Source organism: Gymnoscopelus braueri (assembly GCF_963280865.1).
Source record: "Gymnoscopelus braueri genome assembly, chromosome: 18".
In the NCBI taxonomy this organism is placed as follows: domain Eukaryota; kingdom Metazoa; phylum Chordata; class Actinopteri; order Myctophiformes; family Myctophidae; genus Gymnoscopelus; species Gymnoscopelus braueri.
Genome location: NC_137618.1, coordinates 34,919,915 through 34,947,667, shown reverse-complemented (window position 1 = coordinate 34,947,667; position 27,753 = coordinate 34,919,915). Strand labels below are relative to the sequence as shown.

Below are 27,753 nucleotides of genomic sequence, written 5' to 3'. Positions count from 1 at the left end.
GGGAATCCACATATCCAGAAATGCTAAATGAAGTCTGACAGATAGCCTAGAGAAACAAAGTTGTGAGTTTGCGGCTATGAGGGAGACCTTGAGTGAACAGGACATGCTATATACACCCTGGCTAACAATCAACATATGCTTTGTTTTCCTGATGCCAACATGAGGCACGTATAGCCTGGGGAAAGATGGATCCTGGGACTGGTTGGAAAGCAACCCCTACTGGCTATTTTCTGGTTTAAACAATGTGGTTTCTAATTTATTTATGCTCACATAGCCGCAAATTAAACAGCCACATAAAACATACGATAGTTCACTTGGATGTGTATATTAAAGAGCATAGCTATTAAAGATCATTCAACATTAGGGAAGGAGGATATTAGAAACTCAATTATATATATATATATATATATTAAAAAGATAGAGCCCATGTCTATATAATGCATTATAAACATACTTAGTTAAATGCCTTATAATCGGCTTATAATATTGTATAATTATAGGAATAAGTACTCACAAGAACTCATATGCAATCATAACACATTATTAAGCCGTTTATAATGACTTCAAGTAGTAGGTGAAGTATCATAATACTGCATAATTACTGGTCTGAGTTACTTTTTCTTTTGGCCAGGACCATAGTGTATTAAAATTCTCATAGTTGTAATACATTATAATTATTTTGTAATGCATTACTTACAATGATTTTTAATCACAATATAATAGATAACAGTGATTATAATAGTTTATAAAATTATTATAATATATAACAAGTAATAGTAGGCTATGAGTATTATAATACAGCAATGTCCAGTGTCCAGCAGTTATAAAGTAATATAATAATTGACCTTATAAGTAATTCTTAAAATGCTTTATATTGTATTATGAGTTATTAGTATAGTTATATAGTATTATAAGTATTTATGAGTATGCTTAATTATACTTATATATACTATATATACTTATATATAGATATACTTATAAGTATGTTTATAAGGCATTATCATGGGCTTCATAGGAAGTGTTACAAAATACTAGTATATAAGTTATATATTAAACAAAGTAATGTAATTTGTAGTATTTTACAGTAAAAATTCACTGTGAAAAATAAAAAAGATAAAACTTTGAACACACAATAATTCATATGTGCCTATATACAGTATGCATAATGTACTCATACTCATCACTAAAGACGTGGTGTACCATTGTCTAGCAGTGAAATAGTTGATTTTCATTTTGGTGAAAGACAGGTAATGATGTTTTTATCAAGGACTAAACAACAAAATGTTGTTTTCCTAGTTACACTGGGCTGGTTGTGTTCAAAAACGTTTTTTTTTATTGATGTACATAACAACTTGCATAGCATTTAGATTTATGGAAAGGTTACATGTTGTATGGGGCTTACCGTCGTAGTAAACAATGGCCCCCACCAGCTTGTCTTTCTTCAGCATGGGGAAGAGTTCCAGAGCTTTGTTCTTGCTGAGGACATAGCTGCTCTTCAAACACTGGGCCCCTGCCACCAGGTCATACATCTTGATCCCTGCCCAGTAATATGGGAGCTGCCACCACCTGGCAATAACACCCAGAAAAACACTACATCAATAGCCTAAGCAAGACACATTGGTGGCTGATGATGCTACCACGGTGTCACATATGCTATATCTTTTCCATTATGATATAATTTGCACCTAACTTCTCCATGACGAAAAAAGAAAACTTTGTGTGATGACAGGCCTGTACGGGATGTACTGAACTCTGTGTGATTGATGTCAGCTGGTGTCAGGAGCGGCCCCGTGCGAACGAGGGACAGGGTCTGGGACGGTGACAGGTGGCATGATGAGTTAAGGCGGTGCCATGGCCCGACAATGAGAGAGAAATCAGAATCTCCTCTCCCCCTCTCAGTAATGAGCCACACCTGTACACTGGTTTTAAATACCAGAGCGGAGCTTTAAATGTCAGGTGCAATTAAAGCTTATGATTCAAGGCTGCACCAATCAAATCAAGGCCTCTGAGTTCACCCAAGTCTGGGAGAGCCGGGGCGCGATGGCGCAGGGGAGCCGGCGACCACTCTGCTTTTACCCTCCACCTCACTGGGCCTCTCAGCCCCAAGGTGACCGTCTTTAAAGTTTACTGCCATTCTCCTGAACTTCTCCATCTTTCCAACCTCATGCCTTTACCAAGGGAAAGGTTTACGGACTTGACGGTATACGAGGTGAGAAATGGTAAGTCGGCTAGCAAAGATGAGAGGAAAGGATGCAGGCCTTACTTGTACACTGGAAGCATTATGGGTAGGGGGGCCGTCAGATGGGGGGCGACACGCATCAGGTTGGACCGTTCACGGAGGGCCTCTTTCACCATCATGTACTGGAGGAGACGAGATGGTTAAAATGGCTCATATGCTGGAAATCTAGTTACATTTATAACTATATCCCCATGATTTGAAATCATGGGGAATTACTGAAATGTGATACACTGTACATGTTTAAGTTTGAAATAGATTATATGACAAGCTATTGAACATGGACCTGAAAATGACAGAATATTTACCTAATAGAAACTTCCATGATGGAAAATATGATTTTCTTTTCCTTAGCTGGTTGATTTTGAGAGATTTCAATGCAGTATACTAGAGAGATATTGCTTGTAAAAGGAACAAATACGGTATAGAACACTGTTGTCTTAATTTGCCTTCTGTTCCAGACATGTAGTATATCGGCTATACTTTACTTTAGAGCTGCTGACTAGGCAGTAGTGCTCGTTGCAATCACACTAATTGGTCCCTTCCACTGCTCACCTCCAAGACCCCAGCATGTTCATACAGATAGCAAAATAAGGCTCCAAAGGAAAACACAAGGCTAGAATAATGAGATTCCTCAAGTACTCTGAGATGTAACAGAAAATGGTGACATTTTAGCTTGAACCTGGCTGACACGTCTTAAACAATTTGCAGACAAAGGAAGACACATATGCCTTATTTCCACCCACTACTTTGAAATAATTTCTTGTTTTAATTCACCGCTTTGATAACGACAGGGGTGGCATTCCAGCCATCTAGCCAAGTTGTAAGAATCCTCTCAAAACAACTTCCAAAAACCTCAGGCAAGCAGTCGTTCAAGGCAAACATGTCAGGGCCTCTCATGAATGAAAAATGAACATGGGAGGGTAAATAAAGCAATATGACCAGAGGGACCAGGAATTCCACGGATAAGTGTCAGCTGCGGAGAAAAAATGAAGCATTTACCTGTTCATAATCTAATTTCATGATGGCTTTCTGTAGATATCGGACTCCTCCGTGAATGAGCTTGGTGCTGCGGCTGCTGGTGCCTGATGAGAAATCGTCTCGCTCCACAAGGGCAGTTTTGAGATCTGATGGGTGGGAACCAAGGCAACATATCAGCACCAAGCTGATATTTGGCTACTTATTGTCCCAAATCTTTAGAACGCATCCCGCACTCCTCACATATGCACGTCCTTCCACTATAATATTCATGACGGGAGAAATATTGTGAAGTCATGCATATTCCATTGGGTAAAAAACAACATCATTTCCAACCTAGCACGGCAGTATGAACGACAAAAAAGGTATCAAAATGTGTTGAGAATAAAGTTAAAAAAGGAACCAAACTTGGAATGGAAATCTATTAAGCAGCAATTTTCTTATCACTTTTCTTTTGGGGGGGGGGGGTCATGTGCCATGTGTAGTTGAAGGAAACTACATGACTTCCATGACATCCTTTAACATTGAAAGTGCTCCTGAGTTTGACTATTAGAAGCTTCTTCACTGTCCCAGACGGTCTGTTAATCCCAATTTTGAAAAGAAGAAAGGAGGAATAAGCGTGGATTAGAAGGAGGGGAAAGGGGGGTAGGGGGGAGCAACCCCCCCTCCATTACACCACCATTAGACAGCCAGAGTACATAAAGGAACAGAACAGTTTTAAGACGGCCTCCAACCAGCAGCAGAGATAATTGATTTAGTATTTAATGGTAACCGCAAGAGGATGTGCTCCCTTGTTGGGAGGGAACAAAAGTCAATCTTAAAAAATTTGGACTTTGGCCCCTGGACTGTTTAAAAGGGAGAAATCCTCCCATTCTAAACATGTTGCTGCTCAGACTTCCTAGCAGGCATCTGAAGCGCCTTACAGCCTGAGCCCCTGGGAGAGGACTTGGAAGCAGATTCATCACAATGGTTGAGGAGGATGAGGTTATGCAACATTAGGATGGAGAATACCCATCTGACGACACGAGGAAGAGCTGAACAAAAGTCTGCCGCCAGAAATCCTCTCAAAAAGCCCATCCCAAAAGCGATGGCTGTTGTGCCAGTTGAATAATTTGGACTTATCTGTTTTTCTTTCACTCACAAAACTGTGAGCGATCCATCAACTGTAGGCACTGCACAGGAAAAGACAATTATATATTTGTTAGAATTTATTAGAACTTGTACAGCATGGTGCACAGTAGTATCTTAAGCCAGACAACTCTTCCACAATCTTCGGATGCTACAGAGTCTGCAAATGCACCTCGCAAAAGTTGCGATAGGAAGCTGTCATCTGCTTGTCATATCCGCTGACAAGTATTTAAAAATATATATATTTAAAATACATTTTTCAATTTCCATTTCTCCTAAACAGCAAGCTAGGCTTTGACTTATTCTATTTAGAGTAGGACTTATTTACTCAACTGCAAAATCGAAACGGAAATGTTTGTGTGTGAGGGAGAACTCCTACTTTATTTTCTTTGCTTTGCGAGTGTTAGGCGGAAGCATTTGAACATTGTGAGCCAATAGTCTGTCTACGTTCAGAGTGAATCACATACTGTATGTTTGGTGAACAAGCAACATTAGAAAGTTATAGAAACAGACTTGTCAATGAAAAGCTGCCAGTTTCAATTGTCAGTGCAGATGGAAACTGTATGGGGGGAGTTAACCGAAGTCAATCTCTTTGCCTAAAATAGCCAATCTGCAAGCTCACAATACGTTGTGAGTCATTGTAAGCTTGTAAATCTACTATTTAATGCGCTATGTTTTCTCATCTCAGTCTAGGGCAATGGACAAACTTACTCCGTGTCACCGCGTCTAAGGCACAACCCGATCCTGTGGCTCCGCCTCCAACGACGAGCACGTCAAACTCCTCCATACTACGCAAGGCCGCCAGCTGAGCTTCTCTGGATGGGAGCTCATCCATGAGGAACATGTTCACCTGTTCAGCCGCTTCCACGTGCAACATTCGGGCCTATAGCATCGAGGCAAAACGAAAGCAGCCATCCATTTCATTGTCATATGACTCCGGGGGACAGTGCACATTAATAAATGTTTTTCATTATTATGCATAAGTCTTCATATTGCTTATGATGGATTTAGGAAAAAAAGAACGCATGCATTTTCTGTGGGGAAAAAACAAACAGTCCCGACGCCATCAAGCAGTAAAAAACAATAAATCAGATGCTAATTTATATCCCCCCACCCCGTAACATTTCAAAACATTGTCTATCTAGATTATTCACTGAAATCTGCATGCCACATGCAGGTTTACATTGAGATAATAGGCTAATTTGACGAATAGCAGGGCGTAAAGTTGCTAAAAAGGATGGCACACCATTACCTAAAACAAACAAGTAAAATAACAACAAATGACATGCATTCATGAATTCCTCGCAATTGTTTATGTAGTGCACACATTGCACAGGCACAGTACAATCAATACTATTTGTCACCAAGCAGTGATGCAACACACTAGAGCGCAGTATTCATATAAACTGAGATTGTATTCCAGTGTCCCTTACCCATTGATGCTTTGGGACAGAGACAAAAAAGATATTAACAAAATATAAGCATTGCACTTTGAAAGAATTTACCAGTGGTTCCCAAATGTTGTGTTGAGGCACACCATTTTTAACCACTTTTAATCACTTTCAACCTGACGTCCTTATTTTGGGCACGTCATTATAGGAATTTAAATTATAGTTTTATTTTTACAAATGTTTAATAATAGCAAAAATAACTGACCTACAAGCCCACATGAGCTTGTAGACTGGCTATTTTCGCAATGAATACAGGTGTGCCTTGTTCATTGGTGTGCCTTGGGCACAAAACCACTGGTATATTGGAAGCTTTTTGTTCACAGCTGGTACAGAATAAATACTGAAGGCTATCTCACCTGTTTTTTCCGGTATTCTGTCAGTTGTGTAAGGCCATAAAATGCAAACAGCCCTCCACTAGCAATGACAGCAGTCCCTTTCACTGCCTTGTGGAATGCCATGCCCATCCTGCAATGCAAAGAAACTGCACGGTTTGCAACAGGGAGGAATATATAAGACTGTATGTATGCCTTGTGCGGTAATTAACCACTTTACATTTTTATACTAGATTTTCAGGCCATCAAACCTGGTCCTATGTTGTGCAAATGAGGCACCCCCAGGAGCCACGTTAGGGGCCCCGGGGCTATTCTGGTGTGGCTATTCTGATGGCAGACCCCTGAACAGTGTTTGTGCCAAGCGACGGTGTTTGTACCGGAGCGATGGTGTGCCTGTGGCAGCCAGGGGCCCCTGGAGGCCACATGGGGCCCCTGGTGTGACTATTCGTGTGGCACTGCTCGCCGTCCGTTGACGCTCTAGGCAATTTTAATATAGGATATATTTAAAAAATCACACCCAGTGTGAAGTGGGCGGTGTGGTCACAGTGGTCATCACAGTGATGGAAGTTCACTTAAAGAAAAGTCATATTGTGGACCAACCATTGTACACCCCTAACTTAAAAAAAACCACAAATGTGTTTTTTTTAAGTGCATAGTCCTATTTATAGGGCTATGCACATGTGTCATGTTTCACTAGCCAATCACAGTCCTGAATAGACTGTGATTGGCCAATCACGGTGCAGGGTTAGGGGGGTACACTGGTGGACAATCACAGCGCAGGGTTGGGGGGGTGCAATGTCCAAACCTCACATATAGGGGCGGTTTCACCGCCCAAAAATTTCAAACATTTAGAAGAAAAATCACAAACTTTCATTGATTTTCAAAAGTAGAAGATCCTCAAACTCACAGTGCATTGAGATGCAACACGTGATCTTGTACATCTGCTATTTTAGATTTTTTTTTAAATAGGGCTTAAGTGGTGAGGAGCAAATAGCAAATGTATAATGAATACATTGAAAATGTTGTGTATTGTAATCCAAGGTATTGAACTATACCAGGTAGGCAATGCCTCATCAGCACCATAACTTGTTCACTGCGCTGCACTGCACTACACTGGAGCCACTATAGGAAAACAATCCTCCATCCAGCCGCTTAAAGGAGAAAGCTATGCAGCTTAGGCAAAGCTTGAGACAATTCCCTCATATTCTAGGAATCTTTACTGGGACTGAAATGGATTCTAAATCTGGGGCAAAGAGGAAATCTGCAACAGCCTGTTCACTGTCAGTGGATGGATAGCCTTGATTAATCCAGGCTTGTAATCCATGCAGACAATCCGTATAGACACAACTCATCTGGCTTGGATGGCAGAATAAAATATCATTTATTGTTTACCGACAGCAAAAACACATTACACATATAGTGAAAGTAATCATATAATCCAACTCTGTGGCTTTTTGGGCTGTGAATTATTATCATTAGGCCACAAGTTATAGTGATATTTCATATAGGCTATTTAGCCAATGGCAACAAAATGGTGAATATGTGTCCTTACAAGGCATGCATTTGTACAAATTATGAAGATTCAGTTTAACCTATTTAGACTCTTCTCAGCCTTTTATAATTTAGATAGATTTTTAATCAAAGAGGATGACAAAGAAACTAATGGTTTGTCTGATTTTCACTGGGGCACCATCCAACTAGCAATTGATTGTGGCACCAGGGACACCTGCAGCTTCAGAATACATTTTCACTTTCAGGAGGAGAAAGGAGAAAAAAAACAGCACCATGAGGAAATATTGCCCCACGACATGAATATGCAGGGACTTGATACCAGCAGTGTCATTACTAATGTTGCTGCCAATTACAGAGCATGTCATGACACTGTGATTCATGAATATTCATCGCTGACTGATATAGACAGCAGTGCTATGTGGAAGCCTCAATCCCCATTTTACTGTCACATTGTGAATGGTGAACAGGTACCTCCATCATTCCATGGAGGCGCCTTCCAGCTGCAAGACAAGCTGCTCCAGAAGGTATTGCTAGTTAACAGTGTGTTATATAAAGGTGTATTAAAGTGATGAAGTGCTCCCTGGCTCTAAAGAGCAAGCATTAAAGCATATTAAGTGGACATTTAAGCTTGTAAAGTGGGAATCTAGAAATGGGAAGACGACATGGGGCAAAGGAATGCCTCCAGGGTGAGGCTGTTTAATTCTCAGAAAGTTTGACACCCTACAGCGCTTTAAAATGAAATGAGGTTTGTCAGTCCGACTCAGATTTTGCAAACCACCCCAAGTCCTCAACTTCTCCTTAGAGAATAACATGATTTCTCCAACTTATGATTGGAAGAAAATCCATTAATTAATTAATAATTAATAACAATCAATCTATGCTCTATCTATATAGAATAGATTGATTGATCTATTTTACTGCCTCAAAAGTAATGGAAGACACATATGCCCATTTGAACTATAGCCTATGCAGCATCTGAAAAGTATGCAAAAGCATCACCATCTGCAATGCATTGTCTGGTCTTAATGGCCTATTTCTTTTTTTCCCTTTATTTTATTATTTTATTTTTTACAGTTTATGATTTGAACATGATCCAAACATTGCATATATGTGATCAAGTATCCTGCCGTCAGCCAGGAAGAATAGAAGTCCTCTCGAGAATGAAAAAACACTGTGATGCTGATGATACAGCCCCATGCACGGTCTCTGGACCACCTGCAAGCTACACAGACATGCTAACATTAGCTAGAGTAGGTCTAATGCTGTGTGACAGTCTCTAAGTAAAGCCCATTTTATGCGATGACAGAAACTTACTGTGTTCCCGGTGCCTCTGAAAGCTATGAGCCTCGTCAAACACAGATCGGGACTGCTGAATAATGAAAACTCCCCGAGGTGGACATTTGACACCCCGGCAGGCATCTGGTTGCTAACAACAACCGAGCGAAACCAGGAAGTGTTTGGCACATGATCGACGTCATCTTCAGCCAATAGGAAATAGAGATGAGAGACGCTTGGCCAATCGCTTTACTAAGTCGACCCTCCCGGTTGTCTATTTGTAGCAGTGTATTTATGAACACTCTGGACTGGCGTAGGCTAGTCTCCAGCATTGGTGTAAAGTAACTAAGTACATTTACTCAATTACTGTACTTTGTAGATATAAAGTATTACATTATAAAACATACATTAACCACTTTAGCCCTTTAGCCCTATTTTATACCTAGGGTATTTTCAATCATTTTAGTACTTTTACTTTTGGTACTTTTAATTATATTTTGATGTCAATTACTTTTGTACTTTTACTCAAGTAACATTTTGAACACAGACCTTTTACTTGTAACAGAGTATTTGTATATTGTGGTGTTGATAATTTTACTTAAGTAAAATATCTGAGTAGCCTACTTCTTCCACCACGTACTGGTCTCCAGTATGGTGCCGCCTAATAAAGGAAATATGCATCAGGTTTCTTTACTGTTAAATTCAAAAAGAAATTCTGTAATATATTCAAAAAATGACATAATTCTCTCTCTCTCTCTCTCTCTCTCTCTCTCTCTCTCTCTCTCTCTCTCTCTCTCTCTCTCTCTCTCTCTCTCTCTCTCTCTCTCTCTCTCTCTGCGCCTGCCACCCTCGCCTTTGAAAAGGGAATTGGATGAAGAGAAAATGTGTGAACAATCCACAATTAAATATGCACCAGAACTTTCTATCCAATCAAGACTGTAATCAAGAAGTGCATACATATTGTAGGCCTACACGCACGCCCCCCCGGGGGCACACACAGACACACACAGACCTACACACACACAGACCTACACAATGATTGGCAATGGCAGTGTAGCCTAGCTACTCCATGATATATGTCAACTCAGAAAACACCTCATGTGATTACCTACCTACTCACTTCCAAATGACTGTCAATTAATCGTGCATATAAATGAGGAAGTTAATTATTCTTCACTAAAATGGGCAATTAAACTGCTAATTGTGTTTTCATTCTAAATTATAATTGGCAAATGGACAACCGTAGATTGAGGCTATTATACACTGGTCAGCCTATATACGGTTGTGCATCTTTTCAGATATAATTGGCTTATGTGTTGATGTACATACAAGTAAATTCATTTAATATTTAATGTGATATTAAAGTTTGGAAGTCGAGTAGGCTATAGGCCTATATCTGGTTAAGCTGTCACGCAAAGTTCAGGTGCAGGCCCAGCAATCAATGATGCAAAATATGTATGCAAGTGTATATAGGATTAGGCTACATAGCAAACAGAACGACAAAAATATAGGTTTTGACTCGTGATGGTAGTGGTCTGTTTTATCAATTAAATTGATCATGTAGACAGTATTCAACAATTAGCCAAGCCTATACCTTGATTTGGAGTGATCAGTGTTGGGGTTAGGGTTCATAGCGTAATAGCGTAATAGGTTATTGCAACTTATACCAAGAAAATAGGGGGTTGGCTGATCTATAGGTGGTGAACAATAGTGTCCTCTAGAGGTGAGTGTAACCATGTGATGTAAAGTTTGTATTAATAAACATTGCCCTTGTGCCTCAGCAGGTCTTTTTCCACTGTATGGAAAACGTCCATAAAGGACTATAGTGCGCTGCAGGAATCAGTAGAGTTCGTCATGCAGATATTTGATTTAGCTCTATAGCCTCGTTTTATAGACTATAGTCTAGCACAGGGGTCTTCAGCGTTTTCCAGGCCAAGGACCCCCTATCTGAGAGAGAGATGAAGCAGGGACCCCTCATTACATATTGTATATTCATGTTAATGTGTGTTTTCAGACATTAAACCACTTAAATACTTTGTAAACTTGACCGTTGGCTCAGTACTTGGTCGCTCTTGTTTCCCTCTACACCAAACCTCTTTGCCGAAAATAGCAGATCTACAAGCTCACGGTGTTGTGTGCTTAGATCTGCTATTTTTGCTAATGTTCCCCTCAGAATATGGATGCTACGTTCAAGTGGTTATAGTGTAAAAAAATAAAAGTCCCTATCACACAAGGATTTGACGCCCCCCCCCCTCGTAGTAACTCTGAGGACCCCCTAGGGACCCCCTGTTGAAGACCCCTGGTCTAGCAATATATAGCCTAACTATAACAGCCGGCAATATGCCCATTGGATTGGCTACGCGACGTGTTAGTGTAAGATTATACTAAGATTCTCCAGTCGAGAACAATAGGGCCAAAAAAGACTCTATTTTGGGAACGCTCAGGCAAGCAACTGCGTCAAAGTGAGCGTTTTCTGCGTCACTCTCCATTCTGCCAACTCCTATCACATTTCCCTCTCTGGGGACTAAATTGGTTCAACCATGACAACTGGCCACAGGCCTGCTAATTATTCCCCTCTCCTTCTGCCAATGGCTCACATAGGCTGCTGCTGCTGCACCAGCGCTCTGAATAGGTAGGGGCGGCAGGGGCCCCATACACACACCCACGCCATTTGAGGTCTATATTTGGCGCACAATTGAAATACAGCAATCCTGTCATGAGATAACAAAGAATAATATTGACCCTCACTCCATTAGGGGGGCTGCTTGAAACAAGTGCAAGTCACATTGTGGCACAAAATACACAAAAACATTGCATATCTCGATGTGAAACATAATAACCACAAATAAAATAATAGACTACGTCATGCGCCCACAAATCAATAACAGGGTCACAGAAGTTTTTTCCCCCAATGTGTCGTGGACTATTACCACACCACACCTTTAGCCTTAGAATAGAATATACTTTTTATTTTTTATTTTTTATATTTATACATTTTACTTTTTTTAATTAAGTATCTCCGTTTTCAATTGATGCCACAAACAGCTTAAAACCAATGTATGGTATAGTATCCATGTAGGAAAGGCAACAGAACACATAGCACAGATCAAATTGGTCTGGAGCATGTCCCACAACGGATTGGTGCAAGTCACTGTCGACGCAGATGACGTTGACATGTGAAACACGTGGGCCGTGGTACCCAGCGCTCACATAAACAAAGCCACATTGGCCAGACGGGGTAGTCGATGCTTGTGTCGCGCTCAGTGCTTTGGAGACTCACGGCTTGCCTTGGCATTCTTCTGGGCATCGACGCTCATGTTTTGGAGCTTTTACAGAAATTGATGAATACTCCCTGCGTGCCTATTGCATGGATTGAACGCCACTTTTCTGATGTGAAAGAGGTAATGAAGGTTTATTTTTATTTGTTGTCAACATTGCCGTGACTGAGTTTTAGTTATGCCAGCTTTGACTCGTGTCATGTTAATTAATTTTGCGCTTTACAGTTTATTGGATGCATGGCTACTATAGTGTTGGAAATTATATAGTGACCTGTTATTTAAACTGTTGGGAGTTGAGTCTGCATGGCCACGAATCACAGTTGGACTGTGTGAAGTTGGTCGATTCTCAATATAGCAATCCATATTTTTTATTAAATCAAACCAGAACGTTTTGTGCTGCTTAACTACTACATGTGTTTATGTGATAGCCTAATGCATTTATTTAATCAAACACCCTTGTGAGGTTACGTGCGTTATTCGTGCGTAACTGTGAAAGCTTCACATTATACCTACTATTCTTACTTGAGCGAACCTCTTAGTTTATGATCCTTATATATCTATATATATATACAGTATATAGGCCTATATAGATATAGATATATTAAATATTTTTTATCAGTAAAGTCAAAGTTATCTATTTTATTAGGGGAAGATTCCAGAACAGAGCTGTTTTCTTGAATCCTGACCCCCTCACAACTCCTGACATACCCATTTCGAGTGTCACCGAAAAACTGTCAGAAGACTTGAGGTAGGCTATGGGACATTATTTACAAATACAAAAGGCAGTATAATTCTGTGGTATTTAATTGACTGTTCAATGTTTTCTTAAAACGTCACATGTGGAGTAATGTCAGACTGCATTCTCGTGCAGAGTAAAATGATAAGAACATTTGTGTTGGCACTATACTTGAAATCATTTTTGATGCTATTGTTATATATTTATACTTTGTGTTTGTTTTTGCAGCCATGCCCTGCGTTCAGGCTCAGTATGGATCTTCACCCCAAGGAGCTAGTCCTGCTTCCCAGAGCTACAGCTACCACACCGCAGGAGAATACAGCTGCGACTTCTTAACACCTGAGTTTGTTAAGTTTAGCATGGACTTGACCAACACTGAGATCACAGCCACGACTTCGCTCCCTAGTTTCAGCACATTCATGGACAACTATACCACCAATTACGACGTGAAACCGCCCTGTTTGTATCAGATGCCACACACTGGAGAACAGTCCTCTATCAAAGTGGAGGACGTCCAGATGCACAGCTATCATCACCACCATCAGCAGAGTCACCTGCCGCCTCAATCGGAGGAAATGATGGCGCATTCTGGGCCTATGTATTTCAAACCCTCCTCGCCTCACGCACCAAGCACACCAAACTTCCAAGTTCAGCCTAATCACATGTGGGAGGACCCCGGCTCCCTCCATAGTTTCCACCAGAACTATGTCGCGGCCACCTCTCACATGATAGACCAGCGGAAGAATCCCGTGTCGAGGCTCTCGCTGTTCTCTTTCAAACAGTCCCCTCCCGGTACTCCCGTGTCGAGCTGTCAGATGCGGTTCGACGGCCCGCTGCATGTTTCCATGAACCACGACAACCCGGGCGCGCACCGAGGCTTGGACAGTCAGAGCTTCGTGGTGCCCAGTGCCATCAGGAAGCAGGCTGGCCTGGCCTTCCCTCACTCCCTGCAGCTCGGCCACGGGCACCAGTTGATGGACAGCCAAGTTCCATCGCCCCCGTCCCGAGGATCTCCGTCAAACGAGGGTCTATGTGCGGTATGTGGAGACAACGCGGCGTGCCAGCATTATGGAGTGAGGACCTGCGAGGGCTGCAAAGGATTCTTCAAGGTGGGCTTTTCAGCAATCATGAATCAGTGTATTTTCCCACAAAGTAATAACATCCTTAGTGTTCATTCAACTCCAAGAGTGTAGACTACAAATGCAACCAAATGGACCCGTTAGGGTGGATAAATGACCACTGAGTATTTTACTGTGACTATGTCTCGCAAGATAAATAAATAAATATTAAGAAACAAAATTGATCTAATCAATCACATGAAGCGAATTTTAAATGCTGTTCATGTAAGGAAACGTGGGCTATAATTTGATGACATCACAGTTAATGCGATGTGGTCGAGTTCACTAATGATTTGTTTCAAGTGCACATATAAAACAATTGAATATAGGCCTATCACTTATTATCAAAACCTGATTGACAAGCACAATCTATACCTTTCTAAAGGGGTAGTCTCAGAGGGACCGATACATTATGAATGACCACGAATTTGTATTTACTGAATATCTATACGTATGCGCATATAAACAGGAGATAAGACAGATATAATATCGTGGTCATATTTCCATCAGCTGTCCAGCAATGTACAGGCCATGTTCTACATATATAGGCCTACTTTGATATGGGCCTGCATGCTTAAATCATGTTTTCTCTCTCCCTCTCCCTCTCTGTATAGCGCACTGTTCAGAAGTCTCAGAGGGACCGATACACTATGAATGACCACGAATTTGTATTTACTGAATATCTATACGTATGCGCATATAAACAGGAGATAAGACAGATATAATATCGTGGTCATATTTCCATGTTTCCATCAGCTGTCCAGCAATGTACAGGCCATGTTCTACATATATAGGCCTACTTTGATATGGGCCTGCATGCTTAAATCATGTTTTCTCTCTCCCTCTCTGTATAGCGCACTGTTCAGAAGAATGCTAAATATGTGTGTTTAGCGAATAAAAACTGTCCTGTTGACAAACGCCGAAGAAATCGCTGCCAGTACTGCCGTTTCCAGAAGTGCCTTGTCGTTGGAATGGTGAAAGAAGGTAGGTGTATCAGGCCTATGATGGCAACTTCGTTTCGATCAGCACTTATATTTCAGCGCTGCGCGCGTAATGTCCAGCGTGAGCCTATACTGTTTTAATCAGATTGAACATGTTAAATCTAGGCTAGCCTATATAATATACCAGTGGTTCTTAACCAGTGGTCCTTGAGGGGGTTCCAGGTGGTCCCCAGCTAAATGATGGAGAGTTGGTAACCAAATGGACCCTTATAGATCTTTAACTCTTGAGAGGGTAAATGTGTAAACCAAATGGACCCGTAAGGGTCCATTTGGTTTCATTTTACGCTTTTATTGTTAATCTGCGTTACTTAATTAAATAATTGTTATTTTGATCAACGTTGGCCTGTTATCTCTCCTATGGAACCAACATCAATACAGCATGGAATTGTGGACAAAAAACAAGGAGAAAATTCGAACTTTTGGGTCTGAGAGGAAAAATCTCATCAAATGGTGGTCCGTGGCTCAAGTGCCGAATAAATAATGGACCTTGATAAGAAAAGGGTTGAAAACCACTGTAATATACTGTCGTGTTTCTCTAAACATAGTTGTCCGAACGGCTAATCTAAAAGGTCGAAGAGGACGTCTGCCATCCAAGCCCAAAAGTCCCCAGGAGCCATCACCACCCTCCCCGCCCGTGAGCCTGATAAGCGCACTGGTGCGAGCGCATGTGGACTCGAACCCGTCCATGTCATCACTGGACTACTCCCGAGTAAGATCATTCTCCCTGAACACTGTTTAACACTTGTTATAACTCAACAGTCATTATTGTAGGCGAGAACAGAAGTAACTATGGTCCGCTGGTCTCTCTGATTTAGGCTGAAATGTGCGCTTTCCGCTCACAATTTATTGGCTTGGAAAGTTTTGTGTAACTCACAGCCTTGCATTCTTAACTTTGCCAGGCTTTTAAGGTGGCATATTTTACTAAGTAAATTGCTTTGAAACGGAGAACTCAATAAAAGAAGACATGAATTTAATAGTAAAAAAGCACTCCCCCTCCTGGAAATGGGCATTGCAATTTCACGGATTATATATTTTAAAGGACCTCATTAAGCCCTGTTTAAATTAAATTCCAGTTCCAGGCTAACCCTGACTACCAAATGACCGGAGACGATACTCATCACATCCAGCAGTTCTACGATCTCCTGACGGGCTCCATGGAGATTATTAGGGGCTGGGCGGAGAAGATCCCTGGGTTCTCTGACCTGCCGAGACAAGATCAGGACCTACTTTTCGAGTCATCCTTCCTTGAGCTTTTTGTTCTGCGACTGGCATACAGGTAAGCTCAGTAATTATAAAATAACCCAGACTCTAATGAACATCAGCCCCCTTCATGCTTCACTGCCTTGGCTTTTATTAGCTACCCAATAATTAGGAGCCCCTTAAATCCCCCATTTATTGCTCAAGTTAATTAATGGCACTTTGTTATTAATTGCAGGTCCAACCCCGTGGAAGGCAAACTTATTTTTTGTAATGGAGTGGTCCTGCACAGGCTCCAGTGCGTGCGTGGATTTGGGGAGTGGATAGACGCTATCGCGGAGTTTTCTTCTAACCTACAGAGCATGAATATTGACATCTCAGCGTTCTCCTGCATCGCAGCTCTGGCCATGGTAACAGGTGGGTGGCCGCATTTCTTTGCCAATCTGTCCCCTAACAGCTAACACACACCATATATAGACCATTTATAGGCTATAGGCTACTCCCCGCTATGAGCATATACTTTTAGACTTAATTTCTCGGAAAATTGACTCAGTTTTTGTTTTCGTATATGTTAACATTTCAGAGCGACACGGGCTTAAGGAACCCAAGAGGGTCGAGGATCTTCAAAACAAGATAGTCAACTGCCTCAAAGACCAAGTGACATTCAATGGCGGTGGATTGAATCGTCCAAACTACCTGTCAAAACTTTTGGGAAAGCTCCCTGAACTTCGCACACTATGTACGCAAGGTCTGCAGCGTATCTTTTACTTAAAACTAGAAGACTTAGTCCCTCCGCCAGCAATAATCGACAAACTTTTCCTCGACACTCTACCTTTTTAAGTTGACGTTGGCTTTTTGGCGAGACCTCAAAGAACTTCCAAAGACTGTTTGAGTCAGCCTGACAGATTTTTACCATATTATTTATGAATATTTGCAAGTTCAGTAGGCAAATAAAACAACAGCACCCATTAGGATTAAGGAGCAGTGAAAAGGAAAAGAGAAGAAACTGAGTCCTTGTTTTAATATTTTTCTGTAATTCCTTGAAATTATTGTGAGTGCCAAATGAACGAATCCCCATGCATGGGGATACTTCTCTCCAATGGACATTTTGTCAACATAATTAATTCGGTCTTGCAATTATTATCACTTACTGTTTATTTAACATCATCTCCATTGATTAAGCATACTCAGTTGTAATATATTCCATTTATATATACACACACACACACTGTATATTATGATAGATTATGTGGTGCGTCAAATGCATCGATTTATAACGTGTATAAAGTTTGTTATAATGAAAATATTGGATTTTTTTTTCTTTTATGACTCGTGCCTATGTGATGTGTCAGGATCTCGAGGTTTGAAAGTATCCAGAAAAGACAACGCATGTTGTATAGGTTCTATAGGCACTTGCTAAGGTGATGTCTATATACATTATATACCGGACACTATGTAGTCTGATAGATTTGATACAGATTCGTAGTACTGGCACACCTTTTATGTATGAAGCATTATGTGGAAAAGTATCTCCATCTGTATAGAAAATGAGGGACCCATGGTGTTTGTAAAACTGTCAGACATTCCTTGTTTGTATGTGTTGTAAGTATTGTTGCTGTTGAATATAAACGTTTCTATATATTTATTATTTATATTGCCAAAAGCTACATTAAGCATGGTGCAATTTAAACGATTTCCAACCATCCAAATTCATGCTGAGCACGTTGTCTATGTTTTATGTCTTATAGACGTCTAGGTAGTTATGATTTAACACGTTTGAAAATTAAAAAAAGAAATCATATCCAAGGTTCATGAGTGTGCGGTATAGGCCTATACGTCTTTACAATCATGGATGTGTTTTAGAGACGATTGCAATGCATTTGGCGCAGATATTCAAAAAGTTTAGAGAGAAGGAAATATTTAATGTTTACAAATAAAACTTTAAAAATTATAATGTCCCTGAAAAACGATTTATCCTAACTGATTTAATCCTTTAAATTCAGGGGTTCTTAATGGAAACATGGGCAGTTTAAGCACAACAAAGAGGAATTAAATTGTTTTCCCAGTTTCATGACTAATTTTCATTTATTTAATAGTACTGTGGGTCAGCGTTTTAAGGTAATGAAGTGGGCCGTTGCACAAAGCCAAATGCTTTGATAATCCCCCCTACAACATAAATAAATATAGAAGGCCCTAATAAAAAATATAATAATTTCAACCTAAAATAAATAAATAGCTGCAATCGATGGCAGCAATTTTAGACCATTTTCAAGTTCAAATTATCTTCCTTTTTTGCTTCAGGATTCGTTCATTGCACTCGTGGAGAATTTCTCTTGGGCCTATTGACTGGACTTTCAACCCAGTATCACTCTCGTTCATGAACTAGTTATGGGAACATGGAGACAATGAGTAGGCTATACCAACAACACATTTGCCAATATCGTCCCTTAAGGATATGTAACAATAGGCTGTAATAAGGTCCTCATTAATAGACTATACTCCAGATTTTTACAGAAATAGCCTAAATGCACTCTGTAATGTAAGGGCTATTAGGCCTAATTTTATACGACTAAATTGGAATGTTGTTGGTTCCAATATAGTTTTCAATTGATAAACAAAACTCGATAGATTAAAAAATATATAATAATAATTGTGATGATATGCGATAAGTAAAGTGAATGAAAAGTTTGGATTATTGCGGGGGGGATCTTTTATTTTGCGAGAATGGTCAAAGAACAATAAAAATGTAGTGTTCATTTTATTACATTTTTTTAAAGCTTTTGTTGATTCTCCATGATGAAGCCTATAGCCCAAATCATTTCTGATTTTAAATTATTTTGTTAAATCTCATGCATGATATGCAAATAGACAGATTACATATCATCGCATGGGCTAATATCCTCGCCAAATTTAAGACAAACGGTTTATTTGCCGACAGTTTGGTTGAGGACAGGCTGCGGTGTAGGCTACAATTAACAAACACTTTATATAGAGACTGTAACAATATTCCAAATAACATCACATAATCCGAATGAGGGTTGTGCAGCTATATCACCATGCAACATTTAATGTTCAGCGAGTTTAATTTAGGATACTTAAACAAGTTTATGGTCTGCCGTTAGTCATTAAGAAGACCTCACGCTGATTTGATTTGTAGCAGGTGTTCAGATAGGTGTGGAAATGTCACAGTGGATTTGCATCTCTGCAAGTCTCAAAGACGATCGTGAAGATGCCGTTTAAAGCGTTGGAAATATTCACTTGTCTTGCGGTTCAAGCCTGTTAGGCCAGTGGTTCTCAACCTTTTCAGGCCGTGACCCCCCAAAATAATCATATTTGAACTGGGGACCTCCCAAAATAATCATATTTGAACTGGGGACCCTGCCACCACCATGATAAGCACTTGGAATGTAGAGGCATTCGATTTTGTTTGACTCGTTCCACAGATAAATATTGTGAAAAACTGAAAATAACAGATCTACAAGCTCACAACACCTTGCATAGGGAGGCGTTGTGAGCTTGTAGATCTCCTATTTTCTCATAGTTTTATGTTTTATAGTATAGTTTAATGATCACGTTTGATGCAGCAATGGTCTTTTTTCATTTCATTTATTTTCTTCCTTTCTTTTTCTTTAGGTATTAAAAAGTCCTTAAATTGTCACTTTACTGTCATATGGGGACCCCCCCTGACCCACAGGTTGAGAACCACTGTGTTAGGCTACTGAAATACCCTAATAAAATTACAAAACCTCAAATCGCTTCTCACAGAGACACCTGGCTACTGCTTGCAGAATGGTTCATGCAGAAGCAGAAGTCTCATATAGCTGCAGCTTTTTTATTAGTCAAATATGCTGAAACATCTAAGCAGAAGTTGACTACCTCTTCCTCCCATGGTCACTGGTGTAAATGTATTTCCAAACAGAATTTTTAATTAATGATAGATGTTGTGACACACTAAATCATATTGTGTAGCTTACTTTTTAGAAATAACCAAGAAATAAAAAACATAGCCTACTAATAATCTAATGGGTAATAATATGGGATTGATTGTGGGGGAAAAAAAGGAAAAAGTAGTAGGCCTACTACCGCTGTCATAGTTGCTTTCCATTACTGGATCCGGAAAGAAACGTGACGCCAGGCTCTGAGGCTATGTCTGGGACTTATCTACTGTGATTCCAAATTTATTACATGATCAAGATGAAGGGAACAGCTTCTCTTGAGAGATATTAGCAGAAGGCTATAAATTGTCTAAATAATTAGATCTTCACTGCAAAGTACTAATTCCAAGACAAATTGGGATCACATTCATAACCGGTTTGCTGACATTTAGCAGATTTGTTGTAAGGGTGCTTTGCAATGTCAAAGTTCATTCTACTGACTCAAACCATTTAGGTTTTGAATTTGTCTGTCTCTTCACAATAAAATATGACACATGTAGCAAATATTTCTATCAGTGTTTGTGCATGATAGGCTATGTGTACATGCCATATGGGCTATGTACTAAAGCATTTTTATTTAAAATTCCTAAAAAAAACCTTGGGTAACTTAGTTCTCACACACTTGACATTAGCAGAAAGTTTTACAATATGTCAGCACAAGTAAGTCAAATAAATAAAATAAATGCTTTGCAATCGGTATGGTCTCTGGCTATACCATAATAGAGAAATAAACATGAAATAATCCAGCATGTAGATGCAGCTATACTGTATATGTGCCAGCCCCTGTAAGAAGAACAGAGAAGATTTACTGTGCTGTAATTGCCTGTGCAGTTAGAGCAAAAAGCTCAAAATTATAAGGTAGCTCACAACTACAGTGAAACCATTAGATATGCATATCCTACACGCCCGGACATATACATGCCCATGCAAGCACACCCACGGATTAATATGAATGCAGGCACGTGCGGACGGACACACACACACACACACACACACACACACGCGCACACACACACACACACACACACACACACACACACACACACACACACACACACACACACACACACACACACAGACACACACACACACACACACACACACACACACACACACACACACACACACACACACACACACACACACACAAAGACACTGATACATACGCATGCATGCAAACCTCACAATAAACTTCATGGATGCACAGCAAAATCCAGTTTTTTCTTTTTACTCTGAGTGTATGCACATGCAGCTGCACTCCGCAGCATTTCTTACAAAGTTTGTGATGCAACTTAACAGGCTTGCATGTACAGTATTGCTTGGCATGCTGGTTGATGGTGGAGTGTACTGTCGTCGTTGGTAAGCTGTATAGGTACGCAAAACTATTCATTTCAGCAAAATTTGTAAGAAGACCTGGGCCATCAAACAATGACCAAGGTCATTACACCCTCCCCCCATTTGTAATATCTATCAGCTCTCTATCAAAAGTCTATCCATTCTCACACAGATTCTTATGCTGACAGTGTTGACCCCGAGTCAACTGTGGGTTGAAAGACTGTGAATGAGCCATGCTGGGAAACCCAGGACAAGGCCACACTTTCACTTCATATGATTCCCATGGTGGCAGGACATGTGACCTTTTTCTTTTACACTGAATGAAGACTTGGCACGCATTTAGAGAGGAGGAAAACTGCTACTGCTACTAATGTCATTATTATTGTAGTTATGCATCAGACTGAGTAGGTGAAGGCAAAAATGTTTTTTTGGCATCTCTTCATCAAAGCAGCAAAGACCTGAAAACAGAGAAGAATCTTCAACATACATGAACGTACAATAACATATGGAAGAAATACAGGACATTGGCTGTGGAAATAAATTCATTCAAATTATCTTTTTCTTTTTGGTTAAAAGAACCATTGAAAGGATGAAGACTAATACTTTTTTCTGTCATTTGTCTTATAAATGATGCCATTAAAAACATTATTTTATTATTCTTATCACATGAACTTATTTGAGTCATTTAAATCTCATTATAAGTTACGGCTGTCAGAGTATACACCTGAAATAGACCTACAGTATATGTAGTTTCAATATGTTCCTTATTTCTTTCCAAACATTTTCACGTCTCCTGAAGATGTATCATGTAATTCCCTAGACTCTCAAAAGGCATCACACTCTGCTGTTTGACAGAATTATCATCGTCTCACAGTTGTCTTGTGTAATTTGTTTAGTTAGTGTTCCTCTAATACCCTCAGCAATTCTGTTACTTTACACTGCCCTGTATTCCTCATCAAGCCCACGTTGCACTCCTCTTTGGTATTTGTTCCCTTCATATTTCTGCTGTTTTGGAAACATATAGGTCACTAAAACAAGACTGCCGCCTGAATCTGTTACACAACTTGTGAACCCCATGGGTCCTAGTAGCTCCAACAAGGAACAAACAAGAATAATGAGTTGAATGAGGAGTTTGATTGCACCTTAGATTAAGAGCGTCCATAGCCCGGTTCTCCACCAGGCCGAAGGCAACGGGGGAGATTACGTTTTCACCCCTATGCACGGTGCGTCTGTCCGCGGCTAATCTCACAAACCACTGGGGCACATTTCTTGTGCACACTGCTAGTAGTCCATTTTCACATATTGTGAATATTCTTTTTTGTGTGTGTGTTGAATATTTCAGATTCATAAAATCAGATCCACCGTCCCCCGATCCACTGCTCCATCTTTGGACGTAAATATGATGTCATATCGATGACGTCAGAGATTACCTGGCAGAGATATGCTCACCATTGTGCCACCCTCTCTGATTCTATTACTGTAACTCATCTGATTTAACCTTTGGTAATAGGTTGAATAAAAAAGGCCTAATTTTTGATAGCGAAGTCAGTCAGTCAGTCAGTCAGTCAGTCAGTCAGTCAGTCAGTCAGTCAGTCAGTCAGTCAGTCAGTCAGTCAGTCTGTCTGTCTGTCTGTCTGTCTGTCTGTCTGTCTGTCTGTCTGCAGCAGCCGGTGGCCCCAGAGCAGCTTTATCATTCATAGCACTAAACAGACAATCAATTCAGCAGCCATGTATGAAGGATGAAGGGATGCGACAAGCTGTGAATGATGAGGAGCCAAAAATCAAAGGCCTCACTCCTTCTTAGCTCTAATGGCCATTACCAACCCGGACAGCACAAGCAAAATGAGGTTAATCATTTGCAAAGATCCTTTCAAAGGGGATTGACTCGACCTGACGCCACGTCAGATCACTCATACATATTTACTTTGTATTAAACAGCTATGGAAAGTCTGTTATTGCACATTGATTTCTAATGGATGTCAATCAAATTATTGTCTCAAGTGTGGTCAGCAAAGCAAAATCCATTAATGCCATGCTTGTTACCAGGGCTCAGTTGTGCTAACTTCAAGAAATTAATAATGCAATGAAATCGACAGGTCCTTCCACTGGAAGGAAGCTGTGTCTGCGCACGTCTTAACATAAAGCTGTAAACATTGAGGCGATTCTTAAACCATCACCAGAAACCACTGCAGATTGTACTTTGGTAAGAACAATCTGTGCGAGCCAGTGAAATACCCGCCCAGTTTAGAGGTTTATGGGTATAGCATGCATCAATATTGAACACATGAGCAGAGTCCTTTGACCTTATTGACAGAACGGAATCGGAAATTTCCTTTATAGAAAGAGTTAATGTTTCCTAGGGCAGACATGTTTCCGATTCAATTAGTTTTAATGAAGCCAGTGCTCAGTGGTTACTGAAGTAGAAAAAAACAGGCATAAATGCCTGATGGTAATAGAGGACATATTAAGGGACGAAGGGATTGGACACAGAGTGTATGTTTCTAAGTGGTGAAAAATGCCTCAATCTGGCTGGTAGAAGCCATTGGCTTGGGAAGCAGTGAATTGCATGAGCTTCAAATGATGCATTACGTCTCTAGGGTGAGGCCAGAGGAGATTGAGGGGGAAAAAACTAGACACAGATTAGGGAACACGTTTATGATGAGTAAGACATGAAGTATCACAGAGGAAGTGGTGTCTAATCCTTTAATCTACAATGGTATCAAGCAATATTCCAACTAATATATCATATAGATGGCATTAGTTCATAAAATTGCTACATTATTCATTTTGAAGGAGATATAAACTAAACGGTTCCATGGCCTGCTTGTGACATAAAATGTTTTAAAAACACCTCTCCCTCGTTTACACCTCACATGGTGACAATTTGATTGAATGCACAACGGCAAACTACAGTATCCCTGCCTCTGATGATGCAAAATGTCAACATGCTCAGATGCATTGGCTCAGTTCCAGCAAGAATCCTGCTACAATAGCCGTTTTGAATCCAAATAGGGCAATAGTGTGACACCTGACCCGAAAAAAAAACAACATGTTGTCACCCTTTTCACCTCGGGGCTTTTGCATGCCTGATTCTTATTGTAAAAAAAACACAAAAAAAAACAATATTTTTTTCCCCCCAAAACGATACATATCGTCACGAAAACGTATCGCGATATATCGCGGGGCGTATGCGTGTGCATGCATACGGTACGTGTGGGCAGTATAGATGTCAAAAACCTGTCATACCTACCTATATTGGTCAGCGGTGGCCTAAAGGTTAGAGGAGCTCACTTGTTGCCAGAAGGTTCCCTGTTCGATTCCCCGGACCGGCAGGATAAATCTGGGTAGGGAAGTGAATGACCACCACTCACCCCTCCCTCAACACTGCTGATAAGCCCTTGAGCAAGGCACCGAACCCCCAACTGCTCCAGTGGAGCTGCTCAGTGGCCAACAGTATAAGACTATGTGGCTTTACTGATCAGCTCCCAGGTTTTAACCCATTAAGACCGGGAAAGTATCTGTGTAATTTTTTATTTATTTCTTTGGCTATTCAAAAATAGCAGCTATACAAGCTCATACACACTATGAGCTTGTAGATCTGCTATTTTTGAAAAATCGTGAAAATGTGTGCAAATCTTTGAATATATATATTTTGTTAAAACCAAAATTATATGTTTTTGGCCGCCGACCCCCATCAAAATATGTTGTTCCAGGGACCCCCCCAGAAGCAAAGACTTGAGTTAAAATGTTGTTTTCAAAGATTTGCTTTGTATATCTGCAATTTCTAAATAGACAATTTATATAATAATGGTTATAGCTATAAAATCTAAAATTACACTCATGCAATCGAGTGGGTTAATGTGTGTCTATGTGCAGGGCTTTGCTGGAAAGCTACTACCCTGGGTAAATACAAATTAAGTGCCGTAGATCCTGTGCGGTCGTTCATTCTTTGCTTCTCATCAGTTCCTCTGCTTTTTTTGCTTTTTTTAATATACATATATATATTTTGGGGCTTTTTCTGCCTTTATTGATAGGAAAGTAGACTGACAGGAAATGGGGAGAGAGATGGGGGGGGGGTGACACGCAGCAAAGGCTGTCGGGATCGAGAGTCGAACTTGCGACACACTGTCAGGCTGGATTACCAGCCTAGGTGCCCAGACGGTTACGTCAACCGTCCGGGCCAAGTTAATGTAATACTGTACATGTACATGTGTACACAAACTTTGCTGACCTTTATCAAGGTCGCAGTGGCTATATAGAAGTAGAGCAGTCTTCTGGAAATAGGAAGCTTCTCGGTTTGATACCGGCACCTCCTGGCATTGCTTCGAAGTGTCTTGCTCAAAGACACTTCGAAACAATGAACCCCTAACTGCTCTCAATGAGCAGCCTCGCATAGCTGTGTGAATGTGAGGCATACATTGTAAAGGGCTGTGAGTGGTTATGAATAGAAAATGGTTACATAAATGCAGTCTTTTCAGCATTAACCCATTCAATCCAGGAACGCATAGCTGTGCCATTTTAGATTTCTTATCTATAAACATTATTTTATACTTTAGACTATTCAAAAATAGCAGATCTACAAGCTATTTTTTTGAAAAATCGTGAAATGTGTATTTTTAAAGCAAACATTTTTAACTTGAATCTTTGCTTCTTTGGATTCTTCAAATGTCTTTTAAATCTGAACATTTCTTTTGGGAAAAAAAAACAGATGTTGCTATAATATCAGTGGTTCTCAAACCTTTTCAAGCTAAGGACCACCCAAAATGATATGTATTTGTCCGTGGACCCCCCATCTCAAAATATTTTGTTCCAGGGACCCCCAGAAGCAAAGATTTTAGTTAAAAATGTATATATATATATTCAAAGATTTGCACAAATGTTCATGATTTAAAAAAAATAGCAGATCTACAAGCTCATTGCGTGGCACTTGGTGACGCGCTATGAGCTTGTATATCTGCTATTTTTGAATAGTCAAATAAATCTAAAATAACACAGATGCGTTCCCGGATTGAATGGCTTAAATGGAAGCAATATTCTAGTTATCACAATACACCTGAAATATTTATTCTTTACTTGTCCAAATGCAAAATCACACCTTAAACACATCTCTGACACAAAAAAAAAAAAAAACTCAAACACAAAAAATCTAAGACAACAGGGGATGCATTCTGGTTGCTTTGACATGACATGTTTTGAAAGTTCAAGCAGAAAACCAATTATAACCAACGTGTCACCAAAGCAATGGCCTCCTTCTTATGTCATCCATTAGATAATAAAACAAACCCTGGGCAGCTGTAGTCTATTATGGCCCATGTGTGGTACAGTATAGCTGTACAGTACGTAGTATTAACCGCAGCACATACATACAGTATGTATGTTAGGGCGGCTGTGGCTCAGGAGGTAGAGCAGGTCGTCCATTGATCCGTGGGTCGGCGGTTCGAATCCCAACTCCTCCTGTCCACATGTCGAAGTGTCCTTGGGCAAGACACTGAACCCTACATTGCCTCCAATGATTCGGTCGGCGCTAGCTTGCCACCATTGGTGTGTGAATGTGGGAAAAGTGGGGACGCTGGCGTCGACTGTTCGCCGCTCCACCTCCCAATGCCCCCCCCTGTATGAATGAATGAACCATTGTAAAGCGCTTTGAGTAAGTTTGAGTACTTAGAAAAGCGCCATATAAATGCAATTCATTATTATTACAGTATGCCACTGAGTTTTACAAGCAGCTAAGTTCCAGTACAGGTCAAGTCAGGATCAAAAGGTCAAAGGGCATGGTTTGAAGGTAATTCATCCCACAGAAGCCCAGGCCAAATGTCTTGAGCAAAAACGTACAACCACACAATACATTTCACCGCTAACCTTCTCAGCGATGAATGTGGTTGGAGGTAAACAGGCTTGAAATTAAATAACTTTTAAAAAATCATACATGAATACATGTAGTCTACATGTCTGTCTGTCTGACTGATGTGATCCTGCCATTGTGTGTCGGCCTATATGTACTGTATGTGTGTGCATGAATGCACAAAGGTGCATGTTTGAAGAGTGCGATTGTTATGCAAACACAACTGCGATGCGTGCTGCAATGGATGCACAGTTCCCTTTACGGGCTCCAGGTTCACGTCTACAGTAGATGATGCCAAACGGGTGCAGGGCTCAGCTCCTGTTCCAGTTCTGTCTGATCCTCAGTGGGCGACCCTTGGTGAGAGTCCCCATAGCATAGGGGGGGGGGGGGCTGTTGGTC

The 27,753-nt window shown here is 40.4% G+C and overlaps 2 protein-coding genes across 2 annotated transcripts in view; one reads left to right on the top strand and one right to left on the bottom strand.

Moving 5' to 3' along the window:
- The window catches only part of LOC308073854 (glycerol-3-phosphate dehydrogenase, mitochondrial-like), a gene marked incomplete at both ends in the record, with an annotated part of 34,114 nt that extends 27,863 nt beyond the window's left edge, over positions 1-6,251 (bottom strand). Inside the window, 5 exons of the mRNA XM_080413040.1 lie at positions 1,403-1,566; positions 2,264-2,361; positions 3,239-3,363; positions 5,054-5,225; positions 6,150-6,251. Of these exons, the coding sequence (XP_080269166.1) occupies positions 1,403-1,566; positions 2,264-2,361; positions 3,239-3,363; positions 5,054-5,225; positions 6,150-6,251 (661 nt within the window). The remainder of the gene's footprint in view (positions 1-1,402; positions 1,567-2,263; positions 2,362-3,238; positions 3,364-5,053; positions 5,226-6,149) is intronic.
- Positions 6,252-12,189: 5,938 nt separating this feature from the next.
- On the top strand, positions 12,190-18,115 carry nr4a2a (nuclear receptor subfamily 4, group A, member 2a). The gene is made up of 8 exons (XM_080456795.1): positions 12,190-12,313; positions 12,837-12,938; positions 13,155-14,035; positions 14,899-15,028; positions 15,591-15,754; positions 16,119-16,321; positions 16,481-16,659; positions 16,826-18,115. Exons 3-8 carry the CDS (start codon positions 13,157-13,159, stop codon positions 17,080-17,082), a joined length of 1,812 nt encoding a protein of 603 aa, XP_080312921.1. The 5' UTR covers positions 12,190-12,313; positions 12,837-12,938; positions 13,155-13,156; the 3' UTR covers positions 17,083-18,115.
- Positions 18,116-27,753: the final 9,638 nt, after the last annotated feature.

Excerpts from the sequence above, each read along its gene's own strand:
- nr4a2a (XM_080456795.1), top strand. The coding sequence starts at position 13,157 with ATGCCCTGCGTTCAGGCTCAGTATGGATCTTCACCCCAAGGAGCTAGT. Across the intron at positions 14,036-14,898 it reads GCTGCAAAGGATTCTTCAAG|CGCACTGTTCAGAAGAATGC; the intron begins GTGGGCTTTTCA and ends CTCTCTGTATAG. Across the intron at positions 15,029-15,590 it reads CGTTGGAATGGTGAAAGAAG|TTGTCCGAACGGCTAATCTA; the intron begins GTAGGTGTATCA and ends CTCTAAACATAG.